The sequence below is a fragment of the Euprymna scolopes genome, chromosome 16 (assembly GCF_053919585.1).
Source record: "Euprymna scolopes isolate OS-2025 chromosome 16, ASM5391958v1, whole genome shotgun sequence".
Classification (NCBI taxonomy): Eukaryota; Metazoa; Mollusca; class Cephalopoda; order Sepiida; family Sepiolidae; genus Euprymna; species Euprymna scolopes.
The window spans coordinates 11,270,286-11,292,773 of NC_136497.1; the positions used below are offsets into that span (position 1 = coordinate 11,270,286).

General features: G+C 36.8%; 1 protein-coding gene across 4 annotated transcripts in view; it reads right to left on the reverse strand.

The window, feature by feature from the left end:
* LOC145295837 (post-GPI attachment to proteins factor 6-like) overlaps nucleotides 1-22,488 on the reverse strand; it is an 810,264-nt gene that overhangs the window by 252,348 nt on the left and 535,428 nt on the right. For all 4 annotated transcript variants that reach the window (XM_080141548.1, XM_080141547.1, XM_080141550.1 and 1 more), the window contains exon 3: nucleotides 2,934-3,138. In XM_080141548.1, the coding sequence (XP_079997674.1) occupies nucleotides 2,934-3,138 (205 nt within the window). The remainder of the gene's footprint in view (nucleotides 1-2,933; nucleotides 3,139-22,488) is intronic.

The following is a 22,488-nucleotide window of genomic DNA, read 5'->3' on the forward strand; positions in this document are numbered from 1 at the left end:
GTCAACACGACGGTTGTAGGTTCTATCTGGGAAAAGGTGTATGTCTAGCCACACTGCTGAGTTGTGATTCAATGAAACAGTAGTGTAAGTGGATAACAAATATATATATATATATATATATATATATATATATATATATATATATATATATATATATATATATATATATATATACATCTTTAGCAAAGGCATTTGCTGCAGACTTATAATCAGTAACTTCCGGATCCACGGGGCTTTCTGTAATTGTTTCTCTGTTTATAAATGCATGTAGTAAATATTCATATTCTTTATCTCTTTAGCTCTTTAATCTTTAATCTTACAAAACATCGCCATCTCATCTCACGTCTCTTAATACTTCTGATCCTACTACATTGTAAGTCCATATTATTTTATCTATATGACCGCCTCAAATGATATAATATCCACTTGTAAATGTAGATACAACAGAAGACACAATGCATGATATTCTATCTTTGGAAGAGCTTTTCAATATTCGCATTGAATTCATCAAAGCTGGTGGAGAACCATTTCTTAATATTCTTTCGAAATTGCTTAACATGATACTTTCAAGTGATAATGTATCACAAGCTTTCAAAAATGCACAGACCTGTACTGCATAAGGAGAACATGAACCGGTTTCAAAAGTTATTGCCTAATCGGCCTTTTTATTTGTACACATTGTTTGTCATAGTAGTGGCAGAACGTATCAAAATGATCTTTATACATCATTTTCAGATTCTTAAGCTTCCTAGCAACCTGGGAAACGTGCTATAGAGCAAATTATCACTTTAGAAACGATCATACAACTTATTAATTCTGTGTTCATTTCTTTTATTGATTTAATAAAGCGTTTGATTTTGCATTTGGAAGCTTTTGGAATAAACAAATCTGAATAAGCAGAATAGACTCTTCTTGAAAATGACTCATATGCAATTAAAGCTGATATAGTCACATCACATCCAATTAGAATCATAAAGATATAAGCCATGGTGATATCCTTTTATTGTTTTTATTCTGCATCGTTATTATATCAGTTACTTGGAAATCAGAACATCAATATAGCTATGGTTTTGTACAGGGTGGAATGATAAAATTGTCACGCTAGAAAAGACGACATGATTCCATTTCCGTTCGATGAAAACGGTTTATTTTGTTGCAGACCTTCTACTAGTTGCCAGTTGTGTACAAATCTCAAAAGTGATAGGAGCTTTCTAGCATGTCTGAAAGTAACACAATTTTCAACAAGTGAGATTGAAAATGCATCGCTGTACAACATGCTCTTTACTGATCATATTTATAACAACAGGACCATTGCCAGCACCCTCAAAATGCATCGCTGGATTGCCACGAAAAACAGAGACGTGCTTAAGGTGATGAAAACAAAGTTTCTGGCCATGGTTATGGTCTTTGGTGTGGTTTCAAGTGAGGGCCACATCACACTTTGCATCTTCGAAGTCGGCTTGAAAGTCAACACTAAAGTGTACCTGGATGTGCTGAAGAGAATGGTGATCTGCGTGTGGGAGCAAGACTCGGCACCAGCCCACAAGTCCAAAGAGACTCAGGCTTGGCTTCGGAAAGAATGCCACGACTTTGTACCCTTCTTTCACTTGCCCTCTTCTTCCTCTCATGACCTGAACCTATTGGACCACTTCGTTCAGTCATACGTTGAGAACATCACCAACATGATCTCTCACAACATCAAAGCCAGCCTGATCGCCATCATCTGCTGAGTATTCGCAGAGTATTCATCGAGCTCTTGCTAGCTGTTGTAGAAAAGGCATGCTCCCAGTTTCAGACCCGTATCAAGGCAATGATTGAGGCTGAAGGCGGCTACATTGAATAGGTCAGCTCTACTACACAATCAAGTTACCGGAATTTATTTTTTCAATAAAAGTTTTAAAATAAACTGTAGTGTTGTTTTCTTTCTGGCGATAACTTTATCGCTCCACCCTGTAATTAAAACACATTTTTTCCAATCTGAGCTATGTGGATGACAAAGCTGCAATCAGTAGCTTCAGCTCTGATTTGTAGTTAATCCTGGATAATCTTGTGAAGTATTCAAAGTAAGTTGACCTTTCCATTATCATGTCCAAGACTAAATGCATGACCATTGATAAAACAAAACCAAAAATCTCCTGATAGCATCAATATCAACAGCCAACAAATCAAATGAGTTACAAAGTTTGTTTAACTTGAGCACAAGTTGTCTTCATCTAACGACAAACAAACATTTGTAAATAATTAATTGAAACTCTTTGGCATGACATTGTCAAATAGCATAAAAATGAACACGTACACAGAAGATGTCTGCTGCAATGAAGGTAGACTTCCTTTACCGAGCTAGAAAACTTCTTACATCTATCAGTCTCTTACATCTCTATAAAGCAACCATTCACCGATGAAGTATTGTTGCCACTTCTTGACTGATGATGCACCAACCACTAGCATCTCTTTCTTGGATGGATGCAAAAATAATTTTTAACTAAATAAATCATGCCCTGTTTGCAAAACACCAGCCCCTGTCACATCACTGCAGTGTTGCATCCTTATGCTTGTTTTATAACTGCTTTCATGAAATGTGCTTCTTTAAACTTACTGCACTTTTATCTCCCGAGCAAAAGTACCTCTGAGCAATATGACATGGTGCAAAATCACACCCCTTCCTTGTACAGGTCCGTAGAAAGGTTTTCTACTTTGATATTTTCTTTTTGTAAACAATTTACCTTTGGAATTCCCTTCATACTCCCTGTTTCCTCGATCATTCAAATATTCACAAATTTAAATATAATGCGAACAAACATCCTGATGCCTAATAACTTCCCATCTTGATTGACTCCCCCAGCATTCTCTTATAAATCTGGTCACTATCACAGTAACAAAGTAGTGGCAATGTGCCTTGCTTAAGACAAACAAAAGTTCTTTTAAAAAATTACCTTTTGCTGTATTTTTTCATTAGGTGTTGGTAGAAAGGCCGCGGCAAACCATGGTCCGGATTTTGGTGCATCCATATTGATGACCGTCGTCCTGTTGTCTGATCGCAGGATGAAACGTTCAGAGAAAGAACGCTTGAGATAAAAATTTTCTGGGAATGTTTTATTGTTGACTTGGATGATAGGAAAACTGCCATATTGAAGAAAGCTGCAAAGAGAAAGAACATTTGATTGATTGGTTTGCTTCACGGGTATATCAACCCTTTTTGGGGGTTAATTAATGGCAAATTCAACCTTTACAATGTATAGAATGCTGTAAAAGAAAACGTATTCAAATGATAGAATGGCAAAATTTGACCATAAAATTAATGTTGCAAAAAAATAATGTTGCAAAAAAATAATGTTGCAAAAAAATAATGTTGCAAAAAAATAATGTTACAAAAAAATAATGTTACAAAAAAATAATGTTACAAAAAATTAATGTTACAAAAAATAATGTTGCAAAAAAATAATGTTGCAAAAAAATAATGTTACAAAAAAATAATGTTGCAAAAAAATAATGTTACAAAAAAATAATGTTACAAAAAAATAATGTTGCAAAAAAATAATGTTGCAAAAAAATAATGTTGCAAAAAAATAATGTTGCAAAAAAATAATGTTGCAAAAAAATAATGTTGCAAAAAAATAATGTTGCAAAAAAATAATGTTGCAAAAAAATAATGCTACAAAAAAATAATGTTGCAATTGGACTTGTGAGTGGAAGAGATTAAGAAAAAAAAACCCAGAAATTCCAGGGAGGAAATTTATGACATGTGTGGACGGATAGAGAGAAGAAATTTTTATTGAACACAAGCAAAGGATTATAGGATATTTACAAACAAAGGAAGATAATGAAAAGACAAGAGTTATTAAACTTCCAACACGACTTTCAACAAATAATTAATATAAGGAATTATTACTTCTCAAGGGAAATAACTCTACTTAACTCTGACACATCACAACGAGTTACTTTCGTTCTGCCTTACAACAGAGAAGAGGGACATATGCGTATGCACATATATATATATGTAGTCTGTTATGCAAAAAATGTCTGAACTCCTCTACACCAACCATCAACTCCTCAATTCATACTAAATCTTCTTATCTAAATTTACACCAACTTTCAATGCTCATTCTTAGTTGTCAAAATCTCAACTCAATGTCTTCTCCAATTCTGTCTTTTTATAAACTCTTTTCTCCCACATATGCAAATTAATACCACATGTATATAATGAATCCACAAACTCATGTTCTTCTATTTTTCCTTCCCTTGGCGGTCGAAACAGATGCACTGCTGCTTATGAGTAATTTATTCTATTACAGCATTTTTATTTGCTTTTACATTCTCGAACACAATTTAATAAATAATTAAATAAATAAATATAAAGTTATATCAAAATGTAACACATAATAATGTTGCTAGCAAAATATTATGACAATAATTTAATAATATCAAACATAAACGCTGACCCACACTTCAATAATTATTTAGGAGTCACTGCAATATATATATATATATATATATATATATATATATATATATATATATATATATATATATATATATATATATATATATATATCATTAAAATTTTTTTGATTCATCCACAGTGGCGTATCTAGGGTATGGCAGGCATGGCCCGTGCCATGGGCGCCACTCTGACATGGGCGCAAAAATTACTTGACAAAAATTAAAATTAGTAGTAAGGTATATCTAAGGTATAAATTATTAAGAAGGGGCGCACATTCAAACTTTGCCATGGGCGCCATTTTACATAGGTACGCCACTGTTCATCCAGCCTTGACAGACGTGTTTTAAATTTTATCTCCAGTGCTTTTCTTTTAATGATTTGGAATTCATTCCATTTGCGCTTTTTTCCAAGGAACTCTGCCTTTTGGATTATTTTGGACTATTTGGAATTTACCCATTGGATTGAAATTTTAAATTCGACCGTTTTGGATTTACCATTTTTGGATTTTTACCCTTCACCGGACTATCCATTCATGTGAAATCTTTTTATCATTTTTCTTTTGCCTCCTGTTCCCCTTACTTCACCCTTTTTTTAACCAAGTAAGATCTGTGACTTACTTGTAGTTTCATTAAATACTTTTATATGCAAAATCCGATCCTGCATTTTGCTAATTCCTGCCCTCTGATGAGAAGGCGAGTATTTCTTCGAAACTCCGCGGATTAAGGACTATCCACTTATCTTGTGCTTCCTTTTTTAAAATGAAATATGTTTTTAACTCTTTTTTACCATTTTGATTACCTTGGTAAACTTATTGTAATTTATATATATATATATATATATATATATATATATATATATATATATATATATATATATATATATATATCCTGACTTTTGGGGGTGTACAAAATTAAAATATTGCAATCATGAAGGAAGCCTTTTATTATTCATGATTAAAAATAAAAATAGAAAAGGAAAGAAAGTTGTATTTACGATTAAAAATAAAAAATACGTACTCTATTAGAATAAAGTTACGATTAAAGTGAAGCAATATTATGATATTATTTCCGAAAACCCTAGAGGTTAATTATGCTCAAACCTAAGAGACATTCCCCCTTTTTATAGAGAGAAGGCCTTCTCAACCAAACGTGAAGTCTTCAAGATACAATGCCACTCAATATAGCTAGTGTAAATATCCAGAAGCTGAGGACCAATTCTCACAAATTTCGAGTTTGTATAGATCTTCAACATCTTAGAAAACCCATGGTAAAATCATCGCATTTCACTCAATCCCGAGATCCATCGGAGCATGCCTTGGGAACAGTCTGTGAAGATATTTGCAATAGTCTGTATGTCGATGCTGCAGGAACACTGAGCGCCTTGTATATAGACCTACTTGTACAAGTGATTCCATGTTTTGGCAACATTCGCTTGGGTCCGGTTGAGTGTTACCCATTCTTTCTAGGTGAGTTCAGAGCCTGTTAGGAGTTATTCTTTTGGTGCTAGAAGAGCCTTGTAGTCGTTGTCTTTAACTGATTCATTCCACCAATCCAGGTGAAAGGACGTTAGTATAGTTCATTCAAGGATTGTGATATTCGTAAATTCTTACAGGATGATACAGCACCTCTTGGTGTTCAAATACGGGATGGTGATTGTTGTTGCTCTGGTTGAACGCTGATCATGCAGTGATAATGGTTGAAATTGCCCTAAACTCTAGACCCAAAACTAAAGAGCCAGTTCTCAAAACAACGAGATATTATAAAAAGGCTCACTGGGAAGCCATCAGGGAACTAATCAGAGATTCCCCATGGAGAAATATTTTTTCTCTCCCTGCTGAACAGTGTGCAAACGAGACCACTGACTGGTTCAAAACTGCAATTGAAGCACATGTTCTCATGCGGAAATTTTATAGTAAGCCCCACTCTCCCCAATGGTTTACGTCGACTTGCGCAACTGCCATTGCTCAAAAGCAGCATGCATACCGTAGGTTTAACCGACATAAGTCCAGTTCAAACAGACTGAAGTATATAGAAGCTAGAAATAACGTTAAGAAAGAAATAGCGACAGCTAAGAGAGAATTTACTGAAACCACTAAAAAGCGCGTCGAAGCACAAAAACTAGGAACTTGAGACTTCTGGAAAATCTACAACAGTGTAGTAAATAAAGGGCAATCAACAATTCCCCCACTAACCAACAACCACGAGGTCGTCTCCTCAGCAACCGAGAAGGCTAACATGCTTGCCAGTCGGTTTGCCTCCAACTCCACACTGGACCCTTCCAACCACCCCCTACCTGACTTTCCTATGCAGACAGACTCCACGCTAGACGATCTGAAAATCATCCCTGCTCAGGTGCATGCTATCATAAAAAATCTTGACACTTCAAAAGTATGTGGACCCGATCTCATCCCAGCTGTGCTATTAAAAAAGTACTCAGCCGAAGTAGCTCCAGTTCACTCCAAACTCTACAACAAATGCCTTAATGAAGCTTGCTTTCCGGGCTGTTGGAAAACTGCTTCTGTAGTACCAGTATTCAAGAATTTTGGCGAAAGGACTGACCCATCAAATTATCGCCCCATTAGCCTCCTCCCACTTTTTGCCAAAATATTTGAGACCTTAATTAATATTTGAGACCTTAATTAATATTTGAGACCTTAATTAACCATGCCCTAGTCCATCACCTTACAGACTCTAAACTTCTGACTGACAAACAATATGGATTTAGACAAGCCCTTCCACAGCAGACATCCTAACTGTAATCTCTGAACGTATATACCATTCACTGGTCAAAGTGGGGGAGGGCAGAGCGGTAGCTCTAGATATATCTAAGGCTTTTGACAGGGTATGGCATGAGGGACTCTTCAGGAAAATTAGATCATACGGTATCACTGGTAGAATACTTAACATAATTAAATCCTTCTTAGATAAGAGAAAAATCCAGGTTGTCCTCGACGGTCGTACATCTAAACAATATGATATAAATGCGGGAGTGCCCCAGGGGTCTATCCTTGGACCTCTATTGTTCCTGATATTCATAAATGACCTCCCCGAAAAATTGCCTCTGAGATGGGTATATATGTTGATGACACTACATTCTATGGCAGGCACGACAGGAAGACGAATGAACACATTTCTAAAGAAATGGCAGAAACACTAGAGGAAGACCTCCAATCCGTGGTGGAATGGGGACAAAAGTGGTTGGTCACATTCAATGCTGCCAAAACTAAACTAGTTTCATTCAATAATTACAAGAAACCCTCTCTACCACCCATAGCAATGGCCAACGACTCTTTATCTGAGAGTACATCTTTCAAACTGCTTGGCCTAACGTTCACAGGAAACATGAGTTGGAACAATTACATTGAAGGCATTGCCAGGGTCGCTGCAAGAAAGGTGGGCTCTCTCTACCGTGCTAGACAACTACTAACACCTGAAAGTATCCTGTACCTCTATAAGGCCACCATTCGCCCATGTATGGAGTATTGCTGTCACATCTGGGCTGGTGCATATGCTACTAGTCTCTCGCTCCTTGACAAGGTTCAAAAGAGAGTCGCAAACCTGATAGGCACTGAACTGGCATCTAAGCTTCAGCCTCTGTCCCATCGACGAAATGTTGCATCCTTCTACCTTTTCTACAAGTATTTTAGTGGTGAATGCTCTGACGAACTGCAATCACTTGTGCCCCCATGACGTGAGCACCCTCGACAAACCCGACAGGCTACTAAATCTCACCCCCACACTGTAGAGATCCCTAGATGTAAAAGATCTTTTTACTCCAATAGTTTCTTCCCCAGACCCACTAGACTCTGGAATTCCATTCCAGGTCCCTGCTTCCCCAATAGTACTGACGTACAGAATTTCAAGTGTAACGTGAACCGACATCTTGCTGCCCAAATCCCTACATATTACCCCAGTAGTTGCTGCCCCTGATAGTAGCCCCCTACACCAAAGTGACAATTTGCCTTGTTTGGGGTGAAAATGTAAAAAAAAAAAAAAAAAAAAAAATGGATCTGTGGTGGAGCGATTCCAGACACCTGTCAACAGATGGTCGATTTCAGTTTGCTGCTAACTGTTCTGCATGCTATGTTGAACTCGACGTCAACCTTTGTGACATAAGCAGAACAAGCCTATGCCACTGCACAGAATTCAGCAGTTGTATAACATAGCACTGAAGCTGACGGACATATTATCTGTACCGCGGCTCCCCAAGAGCTGTTAATCAGAGTTATATGCAGAGATTCTTGATGTGTCCTGTCGAGTGTCACACAAAGATAAATTAATTATGGAGTGTTTTCCAAAATTTTACCTCCCCAGGTGATGTTAAGCTTCTTTTGGGCTGGGTGGTTCTTAAGATAGAATGAACATGCCTTAGTTTTGCATGGGTTGAAACGCCACTTATATAGCGAAATCTCACCCCTGCATTGTAGAGGTTTTCAAATGCCGGAAAACTTTCTATTTTAACAGCTTCTTTCTTTGAGCCATTTGTCTTTGGAATTCCTTCCTTACTTCGTTTCCCCAACTGTACCAATATGCAGAAATTTAAATGTAATATGAACAAACATCTTGCTGATCAACTCCGTATTTATGATGCCTTCTATAAATCTACATCCTAATCAGGTATCATTTGTTATCTGTTACTTTTATGGTGAACAAAAGTGCAAATAAAATTTAAAAAATCTCATTATGTCTTACGTTTTTGAGATAAGGATTGATTATTCGTATTATTTGAATTCTTTGGACTACTATTCTCATCTTGAGTGTCATTTTCACAACGTTTCGGTTAATATAACCTCCGATCTTCTTCAAGTGTATCTTGTCGAACTCGGGAATTTTTCTGTTGAACTCAGGAATCTGCACGAATTTCAAATGGAACCCTTTATTTAATTCACAGGGATAGTATGCTCTTGTTCTGTCAGCCATGACTGGGTAGAAGTCCTAAGTAATTCGCAATTGTATTTTCAGTTGCATACAGTGTAAAAGTGAAATTCTTCTGAAGGTTAAAGATTCGATCCTCAGTGTCGATGACACTCAGAATTCCATGAAGATTTCTAAGTTCAACAAGATACACCTGAAGAAGGTCGGAGGTTACATTGAAACACTGTGAAAATAACACTCAAGATGATAAGAGTCGTCCGAACAATCCAAATAATATGGATAGTCATGATGCTTAACAGATGGAGATAATTGATGTCGGATTTTCTCCATTTCTCCATCTTCTAGAAATGCATCAAACGATTTTATAACCAATTGACATAAAACAGCGCTAGAACACATTTGGTACTGAATTATATAAATTGTGGAAGAATACAAGAGATTATTTTTATTAGATTATTTCACAGATGTGTATGGGACTGAGTGTTTTTTTTTTTATCCCCTCCGCCTTCATATGGATTATTACATATAAACCAAACAATGATTCGGTGATGACAACAACAATGACGGTAGTTGTGATTATTATTATTATTATTATTATTATTATTATTATTATTATTATTATTATTTACTTACTAGAAGTATTCACACAAGCCATCATCAAAGACTGTTCTCTGAGAACAACTTGTGGTGTCTCGGAGTCTAAGTGGCAAGTCTCCGCAGATTTCCAGTACTCTTCACCTCTTTTGATAACCAATGTAAAAGAATTTGCATTATCGCAACAGCCGCTGACCATTGACTTCTCGTTTGCGGCGACCATTGGTTTTCACTGGAATTTGAGTGACAATAAGCCTCCCCAACGTTCCAGTCCTCTTTGCACCTCTCCAGCGGAGGTCTGGCTAAAGCTTTCTCACCTCAGTCTTCCCTTCCTTCTTAACCCTCATTATTTGGTGTGGTGCGGTTTTTTCATTTATACACTTTGTTGTTGTTGTTGTTTATTATTATTATTATTATTTTTTTTTTTTTTTTTTTTTTTTTTTTTTTTACTCACTAGGAGTTTTAAGATTTCTTTTTGAGAACAATCTGTAGTGTTTCCTCGAGTCTGAGTGACAACAAGTTTCCTCAAATTTCCAGTGCTTTCTAACTCCATGCTGAAAAAATGCAACAACACTTTTAAGAATGTAATTAAGATCCAGAAGCGCGTTTTATCCTTTGATAAGAAAGGATACTTTTCCAAAGAGATCTATGATAAAATAAGACCTTCTGGTTCATAAGGCCTAGACTTTATGGCTTTCCTAAAATACATAAAGAAAGTCTCCCGTTAGATTTATTTTGTCTCTGTCAGAGTCTGTGCAACACAGTGGCTATTCACTATTATAGAACTGAATATTGCATTACTGAGTCATTCAGATTGGTTGAATATTTACATAAGTTGCAACCTAGTTCTGCAAAACAACTTTGTGTGTTCATTTGATGTTTCCAGCCTATTTACCAATATCCTGCTACAGGAAACTATTGCATTTGTGCTGACTCACTTTATAATAGCAATCTTACTCCCCCACATTTCCCTAAGAATATATTTGTTGAACTCATGTTGATCTGTACTGTCAGTGGATTTCAGCTTTGATAACGTTATGTACAGTAAGATCAACGGGGTTCAGATGAGAAGTCCCTTGGGTTCTGCATTAGCGGATATTTTTGTGAGATTCTATGAGTCAATACTGTTTTGTAATATATTGAAGCTGTCAATATATTTTAGATACGTCGATGACACTTTTACAGCCTTCAATAATTTCAATTTTCTCCGCACAGCATGATCATTTACTAAGGATGAAGAAAAGGTTGCTACCTTTCCTAGATGTCTTGATGAAATGCAGTAAGAATTCTTTTCTTACTACAGTTTATTGCAAACCAAGATTCATCGGTCTATATATGGATTAGCGCTCATTCATGCCTAGCTCTAGAAAAATAGGGTTTATTAAAACATTAGTATATAGAGTCATTAGAATTTTTTCTTCCCACAAACTTGAACACTTTTTTCTTTTTTTTATACGGTGGTCACCACTTATCAAGGCCCGGAAGCCACTCAGGGATAAGGGTTATTGCAAGTACAGTACATTAGTGTGGAGATTTAATGAAGTGTTTACTTAAGGGAGCGGTTCATTAGGAATTTGTTAACGTTGGACTTGAAGACATCCAGGTTGTAGTCAGGTGGGAAACAGGCAGATGGAACAGAGTTCCACAGGCGTGCAGTTCTAAGAAAGAAACTTTCTTCATGGAATCTACGTTTTGATTTAGGCACAGATATAGAGTGGAAAAAATTTTTCACAGTGGATTCAGCTAGACGGGTGTTTCTCATGAAAGATTGGCGAGGGGGGACGAAGGATTGGAGCTCAGACGAGCACCTGCCATGGAAATAGCAATAAAACAAAGACAGATTTGCAACGTCTCTTCTGTGGGAGAGAGGTTGCAGGGAAGAGAAAAGGGCATCCCCCACTAAGCCACGCAGTCTATTTTGTACTCTGTCAAGGCAGGATAGGCTGTTTTTAACAACTCCTGCCCAGATATGGCAGCAGTACTCCATACTTGGACGTACTTGGCTTTTATAAAGATAGAGAATTGCATCAGTAGTGAGATATCTTCTGGAGTGGTAGAAGGATCCCACCATTTTCCCAGCGTCCCTGGCAACAGATTTGATGTACGTGTTCCATTTTAGATCAGGAGTAAAGGACAAACCCAGAAGCTTGTCAAAACATGGGGCTTCTCCTAGACGAGAGCCATCCATTTCAATTGATGCCAGATGGGGATCAGAGCATTGATGATGTAAAGATAGGAGTTTGGTTTTAGATGCATTAAAAGTGACCAGCCACCTCTTCCCCACTGAGCCACGCGCTCAAGATCAGAGGAGAGAGAATCAGAGAGAACTTTGTCATTTACAGCCTTTGATGTGTTGCCATAGATGGTCGTGTCATCAGCATAGATGTCAACGAATAATTTAAGTATGTGTTTAGGGAGATCATTGATGTAGATCAGGAAGAGAGTTGGGCCCAGAATTGACCCCTGAGGGACTCCAGTATAAATACTGTGGACCTCTGATTTCTGCCCATCAACCACTACTCTTATGAACTTATCGGAGAGAAATGATTTAATGATTGAGAAAACATTTCCAGTAATACCGTAGCTGGAAATCTTGTGAAGTAGGCCCTTATGCCATACCTTATTGAAGGCCTTCGATATGTCAAGAGCAACTGCCCTGGAAAGGAAGCCTTTGTCAAGAGATTCACTAATCCTATGAGATATAACTGTTAGTACATCTGCTGTAGATCTTGCAGAGCGGAAACCATATTGCGTGTCACTAAGAAGGTTATTTCTGCTGAGGTGGTTGACTACTTCTTTATTTAATATGGATTCCAGCAACTTACTCATGACACACAGGAGACTTATTGGTCTGTACTGAAAAGGAGATGACTTTTCACCTGAATTCTTAAATACAAGGCATACTGATGAGATTTTCCAGTGTGTTGGAAAGCATTTCTCCTAAAGGCAACGCTTAAACAGTTTTGTAAGTATGGGGCAAGTTCTGGTTGGAGCTTTTTCAGCACTATAACTTGAATGCTATCAGGGCCAGTTGGAATGTAGACCCCTGATGTTGGAGAAGGAGACCTGGTAGTAGGGGTCTACCTTGGTGGATGGGGTTCTAGGTTTATTCGTGTTTCTTTTTTGGAGATTTGTCATGATTGAGGTTTTGGGGCTTGTGGAGCAGATCGGTAGACTTTGTTGGAGCAGGACAGAGAGGGAAAATAAGAGAGAAAAAGACAAGAATTTTTTTTTTTTTGTGGCACATGATGAGGTAAAGCTGTAACAATTACCCACTAGCATGGCATCGAGAGGCCCTACCAGAAACTACTGTATGGTCCAGAATCCATTCACCAAATGGCAATACAGCAGTCCCGGTACTTTGCACCTGCTGATAGGACAGCCTCCTTAGTGGTTAATCCAAGGTTCGGGTCCCTGACTATCAGGTGGGTAACGTCAGCCCAGATGAAACGTCTACCTCCAGCACCCTTACTAGTGACATGACCACAAGGATAGACATAGAAACAGAAATTTTCCGACATCTCAGGCTACTCTTTACAAAGTACTACAGACCTAGAAAACAGCTTTTTCTTCCCCCTTTGTCAGAAAAATCACTCATTGGAAATGGGGACTGAAGGACAAAAAAGGAGAAGCGAGAGTTACTGGAGCTGCCGATAACACATCCACATGCATTATTTACTCTCCATATATATATATATATATATATATATATATATATATATATATATATATATATATATATATATATATATATTAGTAATAAGTAATAACTAGGGTTATGACAACAGCATACTCTTATCATTCTTTTGACTCTCGAGTATATATCAAACACAGTTACATAAGAAGGGCTGTTCCCTTCTCATGTAAGAAGGCAGACTAGATAAGTGAAAATGATATTACGAAAATGTTAGAATCGAACCCTGTAGGCAAACGTTAAAAGATAATGGATCATTGAAATCCTAGGAATACAGTCGATTTTTAATTCTTTTAGAAATAACGAAATATTAAATATGTCAGTTAAAAGAATGGACAATGCAAGACTATAGATATTGATTAAAAATATGTTAGATGTTGAAAAATTAAAATTGCGAATTCTTTGTTTGCCAAAAGTGTGTTTGGATATGTAAAGTCCACGTGAAAATTTAGTCACGTTGGTTTACATCACGCTTCTGACGTCATGAGCAAATAGATTCTCAATATATTGAAATGGGGTTAGAAGTTAGGATCAAATAATCGGAGATAATCAGAATCACACTCACAGCTAGAGAGAGAGGGCCCGAGAGTGAAGCTGATGACCTTAGAGGCGAAGGGTGGAAGAGAGACGATGTAGCTATACAAGTTTGAATTCCTGACATCATCAATCGGCCGGCTGAGGAATAAAGAAATCATTTAATATTTTGTAACTGATTTTCTTCGTGTCGTCATTACAACCGAAAGGTAAATGTGTTTTGTTATCATCTTTAATGAACTTTGTATAACCCCCCCCTCAAGTAGTGTGTTCTCTCCTCTAATAATAATATGAAGTCCCAAAGAATCGTCACAGTCGTCGTATGTGTAATCTATATAAATGTCATTATCATCTTTGTTCGGAGTCCCGTTATATGTGTCTCCGATATGAACCCCTGTCGTCCTCATTATGTACCCGCTACACAACATCAACTGAGAACCGCATGACTGTACATAAAAGCATATTAAATGTCAACAGATACGCACTCGAGAGTCCAAACAATCAAAAGAATATGCTGTTGTCACAGCCCTAGTCATAACACAATACCTTTAAAACAAAAATAGATTTATAGCTCTCATAACTCATATTATAATTATTCACATTGACTTGCGTCTACATAAACTCGCCACGCAACGGATAAAAGTGCTAAGTTTTAGCTTTTATGAATGACAGGCTTCTGGAGATTAAGGGTTCCATCCTCAATGCAGGTGATATTAATGATATAAAAAGAATTATTTAGACTTCTAACGTGACAAGAAACATCTGCCTGTGTTGATTAAATAAAAAGTTCGGTTTTGAAGGCTGTATAGATTCCCGAGTTTGACAAATCGCACCTGAAGCAGGTTGGAGGTTACATCGGCTGTAACGTTGCGAGAATATCATCCAAGATAAGAACAGTTGTCTAAATAATATGAGTTTCCTTGAGTCTCGCTAGTTCTTGTGTCTTACTTTAACTAAACTAAAAGCTGAAAAAAGAGAAGAAACGCTTTTATAGAACTCAGTAAAAAGAAAGAAATAGAAAGCATAAAAGTTGTCCTTTTTATAGATACAACAATATAAGCTGACAAATAACTGTGTTTTGTTATGTAATCACCCCTCCCCCTCTCAACTTCCGTGGTGTCGGGTCAATGTTAAAGGTGAATCCTATTTAGATCGAAAACACGAAAAGCCAAACAATTATTATTTTGCTGGAGAGCAAAACATTTTTTATTGCATCATGTTTCGCGTACATTTTCATATCTGTCCATAATTAATACCCGAATCCATAAAAAGAGGGAAAAAGTCAACAATTTGCAGCCGTCAACGACGCTGTTGCGATCAATTATCAGCGTATCAAAACGGAATTAATTTACTCAGAGTCTCGACAATTACGCGTGGCATTTCACAGAATTGCTCTCTTCGCTAAATGAGTTCAGTTGGAGTCGACTCAAGCAGCCATTCGCTAATTTGGAATTAAAATTGGAGTTGCAGACTTTTGTGTGAAACCGGTTCTTGAATGGCCCCGAAAGAAAATCATGGATAAAATCCGTACATTATTTTTTTTGTATATTTTTAGATGTACAAATGCATCGTCTATGAAAGGATATTGATCCATCGATCTGTTTGTTTCCGGTTTTTTGTTTTATAGCATATTACTCATCAATGGTTGTTATTTAATGTTGAATCAAGTTGTCGAATAGAATCCTATAGATGGAATAAGCATTTATTTATTTACATATTTATTTTAAATTGTTTGAAACTAAATAATATTGAAAGTTTTGTTCATTTAATGAAGTTTAAGCTGTTGCTTGCGTAAATGTTTTTGAACAGGTACTTTAGGTTATTTAATTTCTAGTATTTTCTTTGACTTTATTTGAATTCCTAACAGTTCATTCATATACGCTAAATTTTATGTGGTTATTGCCATGAAATGCAGACTGCAGATTATTAAGAACAAACTAAATGTTTATGATTATGTTCATATCCATGCCCTATCCCTATACAGAGTTTGGTTAGTAAAACCTCTTTTCTTCTCGTTTTTCTGTAACCTGGATGACATTCTAAATCTTGTGCAGCTTGCTTTCCTGACATTTATTCCAAGATTGTCGCCATTGTTCTTTAATCAACCTGTATATAGGAGGTCGAAGATCAGTAAATGAGATTTTAGTATATGAAGGGATCACGTTCAGCGACCCTCTTTCATTATTTTGAATTCCGATATGACTCGATATCCCATTGATCTGTGATTCTAAATTTGAAATATGATGTCTGCGTATTTAGTTTTAAATTTATAAATGATTTTATTCTTTGTGAAATTGGACGCTTTCTACCTGTTTAGTCTCGTCCACACGTCACTATAAGAGATTATTACCATTCTGTCACACTTGAGTTCCAAATAAAATTTTTGTCAGTCTGTCATGCTTAAGTTTGAAATATCATTTTTGTGAACCAATTAAACTTAAGTTTAAAATATTATTTTTATTGGTATGTTATGCTTACCTTTGACATATTATTTTTATAAGTTTGTCATACTAATGTTTAAAATATTGTTTTCGTTGGTTTGTCATGCTTATGTTTTGAATATCATTTTTCTATATTATTATCATAAAAGATGAATTTTTATTTTTCGTTTGAACTAACTGAATCATCTCACCTTACTCAAAATTCTCAGTGTATTCAAGAAAATCATGTGGCTTCACTAATAATGAAGTTTCTTTAAACATGGATTTCTTTCCTTTAACTTTCGAAGTTTCTTTTATCTTATTGTTTTCTATTCTTATGAATTCGTTTTAATTTCTCATTCTTAGTGGTTTCATGTCTTGCCTAATGATGTCTTTTTTAATTTTAAAAATTGAAGATTTACACTTTATTTTTATAGACATTGACATCATTAACCTATTTTTTTGTGTGTGTATACGAAGCTACAAAAAACTTCCATGAGAGGAATTTCTTTCCAAGAACTAATTGTTTATGGAATGCAATACTATAGGACTGCTTCATAGCTGACTACAATATGGCCGTTTTCAAGTCAACAAATTCCTATTGAGCCTTTCTCTTAAATAACCAAATTCTAATCAGTTTCAATCACCGTCTCTAATCCCATGTTTGTCTCATGACAACCCTATTAATACTTATGCTACATAGTTGATCTGAACAACGCCAAGTTAGCTAGACAATTATTATCATAATCGTTATTGACATTTGTAAAAATAGAAAGAGAAAGAATGTTATCAAGGCAAAATAAATATTTAAAGTAAAAATTATTTCGCCTTGATAGCATTCTTTCTATTTTTACAAATATCAATAACGATTATAATAATAACCGTCCAGCTAGCTTGGTGTTGCCCGGAGCAACTACGCAACCCTAATTTTAAATTTTCATAAACGATTATTCATCAGAAAAAGAGGATTTGAGTTTAAAAATCTAATTGTTAATTCATAAGGTTACACATCAGTTTTATCTGCTAACACACATTAATCAGTTTCGAAAATGATGAAAGAGCAACATTTTTCAATAGATTGTACAACATTATGCATAGTTATGGTCTTCATTGACAAGTAGAGGAGATAAAACATTACTTTCATATTATAAAAAGGCTGACTGGGAAGCCTCAGAGATCTTATCAGAGATGCCCCATGGGGAAATATTTTTTCTCTTCCTGCTGAACAGTGCGCAAATGAGACCACTGAATGGCTCAAAATGTCAATTGACGCACATGTTCCCATGCGGAAATTTTATAGCAAGCCCCACTCACCACAGATTTAACCGACATAAGTCCAGTTCAAACAGACAAGTATATAGAAGCTAGTAGTAACGTTAAGAAAGAAATAGAGACAGCAAAGAGAGAATTTACTGAAACCACTAAAAAACGCATCGAAGCACAAAAATTAGGAACGCATGACTTCTGGAAAATCTACAACAGTGTAGTAAATAATGGGCAATCAACAATTCCCCGACTAACCAACAATCACGAGGTTGTCTCCTCAGCAACCAAGAAGGCTAATATGCTTGCCAGTCGGTTTGCCTCCAACTCCACACTGGATCCTTCCAACCACCCCCTGCCTGGCTTTCCTTTGCGGACAGACGCCACGCTAGACGATTTATAAATCACCCCTGCTCAGGTGCATGCTATCATAAAAAACCTTGACACTGCAAAAGCATGTGGACCCGATCTCATCCCAGCTGTGCTATTAAAAAAGTGCTCAGCCGAAGTAGCTCCAGTTCTCTCCAAACTCTACAACAAATGTCTTAATGAATCTTGCTTTCCGGGCTGTTGGAAAACTGCTTCTGTGGTACCAGTATTCAAGAATTCTGTCGAAAGAACTGACCCATCAAATTATCGCCTCATTAGCCTCCTCCCACTTTTTGCCAAAATATTTGAGACCATAATTAACCATGCTCTAGTCCATCACCTTACAGATGCTAAACTTCTGACTGACAAACAATATGGATTTAGACAAGCCCGTTCCACAGCAGACATCCTCACTGTAATCTCTGAACGTATATACCATTCACTGGACAAAGCGGGGGAGGGCAGAGCGATAGCTCTAGATATATCTAAGGCTTTTGATTTTGACAGGGTATGGCATGAAGGTCTCCTCAGGAAAATTAAATCATATGGAATCACTGGTAGAATACTTAATATAATTAAATCCTTCTGGATTTTTCTCTTATCTGAGAAGGATTTAATTACATTATGTATTCTTCCAGTGATTCCATGTGATCTAATTTTCCTTAGAAGACCATCGTGCCATACCCTGTCAAAAGTCTTAGATATATCCAGGGCTACCGCTCTACCCTCCCCTGCTTTTTCCAGTGAACGGTATATACGTTCAGATACTACAGTTAAGATATCTGCTGTTGAACGGGCTTGCCTGAATCCATATTGTTTGTCAGTCAGGACTTTAGCAGCTGTTAGGTGCTGGACTAGGGCTTGATTAATTAAGGACTCAAATATTTTGGCGAAAAGCGGGAGGAGGCTAATGGGGCGATAATTTAGTGGGTCAGTTCTTTCACCAGAATTCTTGAAGACTGGTACCACAGAAGCGGTTTTCCAGCAGTCAGGAAAGCAAGATTCGTTAAGGCATTTGTTGTAAAGTTTGGAGAGAATTGGAGCAACCTCAGCAGAGCATTTTTTTAATAGCACAGCCGGGATGAGATCTGGTCCACATGCTTTTGAGGTGTCTAGGTTTTTTATAATAGCGTGTACCTGAGAAGGGGTGATTTGTAAATCGTCTAGCAAATGGCAGCTGCACAAGCAGAAGTAAACCATTGAGGAGAGTGGGGCTTGCTATAAAATTTCCGTGTGGGAACATGTGCTTCAATTGCAGTTTTGAACCATTCAGTGGTCTCATTTGCACACCGTTCCGCTTGAAGTGAAAAGATATTTTGCCATGGGGCATCTCTGATGAGTTCCCTGATGGCTTCCCAGTCAGCCTTTTTGTAATACCACAGCATGATCAGCGTTCCCGAGTGGGCTGTGGACATTTGTTGTACAATCCTCGGGAACCATTGTCAGAGAGAGATCTAGAAGTGAGGCATGTTGATCTTGCTGGTCTGGAAAACGTGTCAGAAATGTAACCGTCTGAGATAGGGAATGGGATATAGAGAAGCTATGTGTTGTGCTACCAGCTACGTCTGTGTAATTAGAGAATCCTAGCCAGTTACTGAGGTGGACATTGAAGTCACCAAATACATGTACTTGTGCGCTAGTATCGAGGGAGAGTGCTATATCTATGCTGTCAGAGACTTTGTTTATTAGGGTGCAGTCCTGGGTTGAGGGAGAGCGGTAGAGAAAATACAAGTAGCTAATATCATGTTGCATATTTAGTTTGAAGCACATAAAGGCCTGGTCGTCTGATTTTAGTTTTATTTCTCTAGTCAAGGGGAGGGTGTTACGAATATAGACTCTAAGCCCGTGCATATGTCTGTCCGAGTCCTTACGGCAGAGTGGGAGATAACCAGGCATGTTAAAGTGGTTAGAGGGAATAGAGGAGTGAAGGTTAGTTTCACTTAATGCTAAGATATCCGGGGTGTTTAGAAGGAGAAATGATTCAACATCATCTAAGTTGGTTCCAAGCCCGCGGATATTCGTAAATGTAAGCCTCAAGGGAGGAGGCAGGTTGGTTTTCTTTGAGTTTGGTCCTGGTTATTATCATCAGGGAACTCTGATTTTTTTTCCTGGCAAAAAATGGCGACTTTAAGACCTGACGAAGGTCGAAGGTTACATCGACCGAAACGTTGTGCAGATGACACTCAAGATGAGAACAATTGTCCAATTAATCTAAATAATACAAACATTCACATACCTCATCTCAGAAATTCATCTCAGAAATTCAGAACTGTAATTTATGATTTTGTTTGTCAATACATTTTGTCTGCACAGAAATAGATCATCACATTTGTGTTCATGAAAAAAGATATTATACATTTTTTGGTGAATAACTGATCATATGCAACAAAATGTTAAATAAGAATTTAGGTTGACATTTTGCAAGAATGGCATCGAATGTGGGGAAGCAAATAAAATTTACTTTCACCATGACTAATGTTTGTGCAAACTTTTAAAAAATCCAAGGCGTAGGTATTGAGAAAAGTTCGAACAAATGAACGGACAAATGATTTTGAGGCAATTTTACCCCTATAATGCCCCGTAGGGGGGGGGGGCAACCAAAGTTATCCCAGAAAATCCGTTCTGGTAAAAAATGTTTGTGCAAAATGTTTTTAAAATCTAAGGCGTAGTTATAGAGAAAATTGCAAACAAACGAACGGATGGGCGGAAGTGAATTACTAGGTTTAATCCCCCCTTTGTCGAGGGACCAAAAATAATGAAAAATAGTCATCACTTATCAAGGCCTAAAAGTCACTTGTGGATAAGCAGGCCTGTAGTACAGAGATCCACAGGCGGGCAGTCCTAGGAAAGAAACTTTGTTCATGGAATTTGCATTGAGATTTGTGCACGGACAGAAAGAAGGGGAAATTGCAGACAGCAGTTGTAGATAGGCGAGTGTTTGTTGTGGATCTTTTGCAGGGGGACGCGTAGATTGAAGCTCAGACGAGCACTTGTCATAAAAATAACGATAGAACAGAGACAAACCTGCAACGTGTCTTTTGTGAAGAAGAGGTTTCAAGGAAGAGAAAATATTAAAAATCACAAATTCATGCAGTTAAGTTCATTCCTCACCCTCTTTGACATCTTCATTTTGCATTTTCCTAAAAACGAAACCAGTCAAAGTTGCATACATCGTAAATCATTTGAAGAGTTGCTGGATTGCGAAATGTATAAAGAAAGAAAAAGGTTGTTTTTTTTTTTCATTTAATTTTAACTTTTCTTGTAACAGTTGGTTTGCTTAATTTGACTACTTCACGTCAAATAAAATGCAAATAACAATCTCGGATATATTGTGCTGTCGAAACGACTCTGCAATTATCCAATATTTGACAAGAGTAAGCAGTTAACCTCCGGACATTAGGCAAACTATTTATTTACTCTAGAGAATAGAGATGTTGGACAACAGTAACAGCAAATACGAAGAAGAAGAAGAAGAAGAAGAAGAAGAAGAAGAAGAAGAAAAAGAAAAAGGAGGAGGAGGAGGACATGAATGATAATAATAAAAAGAAAGAAAAAGAGAAAAGGCGAAAAAAAAAGAAGAATGGTGAGGTTGAAGAAAGAGTCCAAAGAAGAAGAAGGGTAGAAAAAAGAAAGAAGAATCGGAAGTTGAACCGAAAGAAAATAAGAGAGAAAATTAAAGAAATGAGAAAGAGAAGAAAATATACAAAAGAGAAGGAAAAAAAAAGATGACCGAAGAATAACGAGAAAAAAAGATAAGATAGAGAGAAGGAAAGAGTAACGCAGGCTATGAAGAAGAGGAAAAGAAGAAAACAAAAGAAAACAATTGAAAAGCACACAAAGAAAAATATTAACAAATGGTAAGAAGAAGAAGAAGAAGAAGAAGAAGAATAGAGATGGAGAAACTAAAAGAGAGAAGCGAAGACAAAGAAATAAAAAAATCGAAGCTAAAATGAAGCCAAGAAGCGATATTTTATCGCCTGAGCAATTCTATTCATCAAACCTTATTTTGGCAGGTTATCATTGAGTGCGTTCCTTATTAGAATATCACGGGAATATTGGAACAAGGAATTAGTCTCCACACTGACGGACATGTCGACGTTTTTATTACCAAAGAAATGATTTTATGGTGCTGTCTTCAGACAGAAAACGAATAAGAAAAAATATACACATTACAACACAGAAAAAAGTATCGACTTAATAACCAAATCTACCAAGCCTTTAAATAACGGACTGACTTTCTTCTGCCTCAAGAGACAATGGATACCCTCTGCTTGGACTTCGAGAATTCTAACAAGAAAC